Below are 6,000 nucleotides of genomic sequence, written 5' to 3'. Positions count from 1 at the left end.
CATACCATGAAGCAATAGTGTTTTTATCTGTTATATTAGGATACAAAATTGTTTTTTTTTATTATATTTTACTATGAAATTTCTTACATATTATTTATTTAGTTTTAATTTTTAGAGTTATATTGATTGCCACTGATTGAAGGCCAGGATGCTCGCCAAAACGTATGGATTTTAAATAATTTCTAAAAACTCTCATACTATTTTTATTGATGTAACGCCCAACTTTAAACTCAATAAAATATATTAACATCAAATTCAAGACTATTCAAATACACATATTAATGATGTGCCATGTCGAATCAAGTGATTCATTCAAATCAAGCCTTATATGTATATGAGTAAGTAATATATGAGTAAGTTCTTATAGGGCGATACATCAAAGAAAAATCAAAGATCTATTATTTAATCTTTAATTCCAAACGTTTTGACATTCAAATTAAAGATTACTGTAGAACCCCGTTTACCCCGGCCCTCGGTTGTACGGATTTGCGATTCCGGACTGTCAAACGCGACTAACTATATGTATGTACATACCTACAATCCAAATTTTTGCATGAATAATGCTGCAGTTTAGTATTTGTATAATGTAATCTAAGAAACTATGTGTGTACATAAATAAGGAAGTGTTAACTTCTTAATAACATTTGATTTTCTTATATATCTATGTATGTATTTGTTAATTTTAATAATTATTTTCATATCTTCGATTATTCGGATTTTCGATATCCGAATGCCTATCGACACCAGTTCTCGGTTAGAGATTCTACTGTAATTATAAATCTTTGTTTTTTTCTTTGATGTATCTCCCTATAAGAACTTACTCATATATCTCAACATCAAATATAATATAATATAATATAATTCAATATAAAGAGAGATGTGTGAGGTGTGTTTTTGTTTGGACTAAAATTGTTGGTTGATATATTAAATTATATATTACTGTCATTGAATAATATATAGATGAATTAAAAAATATTACAGAACTTACCTTGTATGGAGGTGAATATTTCAATAGCTAAGATATTCAACTGCATTCCAATACTTAAGAATAGGTTTTTTCTATTATTAGACATTAAATGCAGCACATGTGCTATAATGCCCAGCAGCCTCTGGAAAAATAGAAGCTTATGTAATTATATAGCATAGTAATTATTATATATTCTGCATAAGTTTATACAAGCACATACAGTAGAAACCTGATTACCTAAACTAATTGTTGTTGATAGGCATTCGAATGTATGAAGAATATTGTATATGTTATGAAACATAAGAAATTATAATTAGAAATCAATAAAAAACAATCTCTTTATTAAAAATTAACACTTACTTATGTATGTACATACATATTTTAGCATTAATTGAAATAAAAATTGAAGGTACATATGCACGAATAATGTGTTTAAATATATTTGGTAATCATCAAATAAGTAGGTAATAAGTTTAATTTGCATACATAAATTGGTCGCTGTTGGTAGTCTAGATATCACGAATCCGTATAACTGAGGCCGGATAATTAAGTTCCTACTAAACTGTAATTAGTTAATTAATTGCATTGCAGTGAAGACCTCCAAGTGTAGGCATATGTAAATATAATATATCTAACATAATACAAATTTCTTTATAACAACTTAAATATAAGCAAACAATTGCCAACAAAAATATAAATTAACAACCAAAGATAAAGTATATATTATTGAAAGTGTGAGGAGGAACTTACATAAGACAAAAGCCTAGTAAAATTGTAGTTTCAAGTCATTAATAAGCCAAACACTTACTTTGTGAAAGGCAACAGATGAACAACATCGAAACCTTGATTCAAAGGTAAACTACATGTAAGTGGCATTTTGCCTTAAGGCAAGTTGCATGATCTTACCAGAATGTGTAAATAATCGATTTAATCAATAAATATTAAATCTGTTTATCTGTCCAAGGGTCTAGTCTACCAGTCTAAGTTTCAACTTATCTACTTTTGTACTTGTTAACCTATCTACCTGCCTTCTAGTTGACTTGCCTACTCTTCTACTTTCTACCTGTGTAGCTTTCTCTCTGCCTGCCTTTCTACCTTATAATTTCCCTACTTGTTTATCTGTCTATCAGTCCCCTTGTATACCTGTCATCTGAGTATCAATATTTTATGTATATATAAATCATAAAATGATCTAAATTATCATTTCAGATTTTTTTTTTACGTTTTTCCTGCAACTCCAAAACTGCCGGACCTGCCTTTGCAAAAATATAAATCATTCTTCATTCCGTCAACACAAGTAAAATGTTTATTTAAACGTTTTCTCACAAACTGTAATTTTTAGCTCTGTATCTCTTAAGCGGGTGGATGTTAGTCAAAAACTAATCAACAGATTACCCTTGAATAGAAATATACCCTTGAATAATACGTAAAATTGTAAACTGTATCTATACAAATATCTTAAAAAAATATTGCAACAACAGCTATCAACAGTTATGAACATTTACATACAACAGTAGCTATTATTCATACAAGAAAATAAAGCAAAAATATTATTAGAAGCACAAAACAGATCTGATGTTACCTCTACATATTTATTTATTCAATTCAATTTATTAACCAATTGTTAACATATTATGAAATCAAATATTTTAAAACAATTATACACTACATGCATTGTTCACAAGTATGATGTATACTCACCGAAACTGTGGCGCACTCTGATTTCTTTCTACAATTACGAACAGACAAGATGAGTATCTTAATTATTTTTCTGATACACGGTTTCATGAATCCATAATTCAATATACTTTCTTTACCCCATATAACATTTGAAATAATTAATTTATGTGCAATGTTCTTCTCTTTATTATACCTTTCAACAATTTATTATCATGTAATATTATTTATAAGTTATTTGATATATTATTATACTTACACAAGTATCCTGAATGCTAAATCATCTTCGAATATTTAACTATTATTTGTAATAGTAAATAAAGTCTGGACAGTTTTTCTTCCCTTGATAAATCATCATAATGGTCGAAAAGCTCACTTTCATTAAAAGCAAAACTTAGAGCAATACTATCACTTTCATTATTGTTAAGTGTTTTTACATTATTCACTTCTGATCTTTGAGAAATATTAATGGCAAGTAATTCACTTTCCAGACGATTTATGCAGTAAAAAAAATTCCATTGAAACTTTCATAGTTTTCATGATCTGAATTATTATTAAAAGAACTTATCATACAAAAATTGAAATTAGAGTAAATAAACCTAGAGTTTTTTACTATTAATTTATTCAAATAAAACTTCAAAATACTCACAAAAACCTTACCTTTGTGTTTACAATTTTGAAGCGGCATGGTAAGTAGTCTTTTATAATATTGTCTCATATATTTTATATGTGAAGGATATAAAGCAAATAAAGTTATAAAGCAATCTTCAATCATTTTTAATATAAAAATATGTAAGTCTCTATCATCTTCAGAGTTATGGATATCCTGGAAATAATAATTAAAACCTTATATGCAATACAAAGAATAATAATTTAGAATTGAACTCATGATAATTTTGATATTCATGTTTATTAACTTTTATATGCTTTAACACTATATTAAAAGAATATTACAAATGAGATGTTTTAGCAAGTTATAATAGTTGAAAGCGCATTACACTGTGAATATAAACTGAATGCAAATCCAATATTAATAATTGATTGTTATTAGACGGATTTTGCTCTATAGACTAAATTAGTATAGATACATTTCATTAACTTTTGTAATAATTTAAATAATTTTCCTCTTTAAATATACTTTAAAAAATATCTTTTACTTATATACTTCTAAATACTATAAAATTATATACTACAAAAATGAAATATATTAAAATAAAGAACTATTTTAATATAGTCTTGATTACTTGAAATAAATTTAGTAGAAAATCTATATGTCAGTGAGAAAAAGATGATTCCACTTTTCACTATGAACAAATTCCCATATTACTATGATTAATTAAGATTTTTAGGCATCAATATGCAATTATTTGATAACATTATATCTTACCATGATTATTTTCAGAAATTCAATTAATGTAGATTCATTAGGAATTTTACATACTACTGTAATGCAAAATTGCAGGTATTTGCAAGCCTCCAGATACTCTTTGTTTTTAATATACAATAAAAGCATTACACTTAATTCTTGACTAATAACATATTTAGAAAAATTCTGCAACAAATTAATTTAAATTAAAAGATAAAAAACAAAAAATATAAACATACATTAGAAGTATTACACCTTATTCATGATATATTTAGTAAAATTTTGCAATGGATTAATAAATCAAAATGCATAAAAAATAAATATGTTGTACTAGTCTACAGGCCTATTCTATCAAAAATAAAAATATATATTTTGTAGATTTCTATAAGACAAAGAATAATTTTTGTGATTCAAAGTTATTAGTTATGTTATAAAAAAACAGAAGAACTGAGAGCAACTGGCAACTAGTTAGAAAAATTACTTCGACACAACCAAAGAATGATCAGGTATAAACATAATTCAAATTGTTCAAACGTTTGGCCATAGAACCAACATACTTTACACTATGTTATAACATAAATAACATATAACATACAGTGTAGAATATAATATACAGTGTAGAATATCTTGCACTTACATTTTTATATGCATGGTTTTGCATGCATTTGTTTAAATTCATTAGACAATATGGTAATGAGTCCAAATCCAACCATTTTTCTAAATTGTGATTGGAGTCAGTTAAAACTTTCTTTAAATCATATTTGAACTGAATTATAGGATTATTTCCATCGGCTATCTGAAAATTATTTTCTATATTCTCAAGATCACTAACCACTTGAGTTGCTTTATCTGAACATTCAAGAGTTTCTTCATCCTTAGCCGTTCCTTTATATTTCCTTTTACGCAATCCGTAATTAGGCTTGCTTAAATTTCCTTTCGATGATCTAGACTGCATCTTAAATATACAGATTTCTCCTAATATAACATTAAGTAATCTGTTAAATTAAAACACTTGACAATTAACTGAACCATTACTGTTAACAAACTTTCGATACGCTATCTCTTTATTTAGATAGATTATTAATTAATCAATTAATATCAGTCTTTATAAATAAAAATAATAAAACATCTAATTATATAAAATACACAATAAGCAATAACAATTCTATACAAAACCCGCGAAATTTTTTGACAGTTTGATAACAAATGCGATAGATTTTAATTTTCAAATGTTGGTATAAATGCAGGACAAGCAGTGTATGAACGGACACAACTATTTTGAATGTGACTTATTAAAATTTGTTTTGTGATATATTAAGTTTAAGTGGTACATATTCAATTTTGTACAAGATAAATAGCTAATAAAACCAATTTTCAAAACAGGAAACAAAACAGATCCAAATAACTACAGACCTATAACAATAACAAACACATTCTCCAAGATATATGAAAAAGTAATAAAAAAAAGATTACTTGATTTTCTCATTCAAAAAATTGACAAAAATCAATATGGTTTCCTCCCTTCATCAAATACACAAGGTGCCCTAATAGATTTGACTAATACCATCAGTCAGCACCTTGAGGAAAATATGCACACAGTTGCAATGTTTATTGATTTACAAAAAGCTTTTGATACAGTAGATCATGGCATATTACTCAATAAACTAATAGATTTGGGTGTAGAGGGTTTGTCTTACAGCATTATCAAAGATTTCCTCATGAAAAGAGTGGTAAGGACGAAGGTGGGAAATTTCACAAGTGGAGGATGTAACATAACCTGTGGAGTTCCACAAGGTTCTGTATTAGGACCTTTATTGTATCTATTATACACCAATAACCTTAAAGACGCAAAATTAAAGGGAAGATACATATTATATGCAGACGATACAGCGATAGTATATGCGGATAAGGATAAAAAAAGACTCGAAGATATTATAAACACGGACATGAAAATATACACCGAGTGGCTAACTGAAAATAAACTAACAAT

At 27.0% G+C, this 6,000-nt stretch overlaps 1 protein-coding gene across 1 annotated transcript; it reads right to left on the bottom strand.

The window, feature by feature from the left end:
* Window positions 1-3,140: 3,140 nt before the first annotated feature.
* LOC113369383 lies at window positions 3,141-5,159 on the bottom strand. Its single transcript, XM_026610146.1, has 4 exons — window positions 4,648-5,159; window positions 4,032-4,196; window positions 3,305-3,470; window positions 3,141-3,187 (listed from the first exon to the last, which is right to left on the bottom strand). The coding sequence occupies exons 1-4, from the start codon at window positions 4,963-4,965 to the stop codon at window positions 3,141-3,143; spliced, it is 696 nt and encodes a 231-aa protein (XP_026465931.1). The 5' UTR covers window positions 4,966-5,159.
* Between the last annotated feature and the right edge of the window lie 841 nt (window positions 5,160-6,000).

This window comes from Ctenocephalides felis, unplaced genomic scaffold (genome assembly GCF_003426905.1).
Source record: "Ctenocephalides felis isolate EL2017-DRISC unplaced genomic scaffold, ASM342690v1 CF-g0.4_SCAFFOLD_00779, whole genome shotgun sequence".
NCBI classification, from domain to species: domain Eukaryota; kingdom Metazoa; phylum Arthropoda; class Insecta; order Siphonaptera; family Pulicidae; genus Ctenocephalides; species Ctenocephalides felis.
This window is presented reverse-complemented; position numbering and strand designations above follow the sequence as displayed.

What these genes read in the sequence shown, in the direction of transcription:
- LOC113369383 (XM_026610146.1), bottom strand. Translation starts at nt 4,965, where the DNA reads ATGCAGTCTAGATCATCGAAAGGAAATTTAAGCAAGCCTAATTACGGA. An exon ending in AAAACCATGCATATAAAAAT is followed by an intron (nt 4,197 to 4,647) that starts GTAAGTGCAAGA and finishes AATTTGTTGCAG; the next exon opens with AATTTTTCTAAATATGTTAT. An exon ending in TCAAAATTGTAAACACAAAG is followed by an intron (nt 3,188 to 3,304) that starts GTAAGGTTTTTG and finishes ATAATAATTCAG; the next exon opens with ATCATGAAAACTATGAAAGT.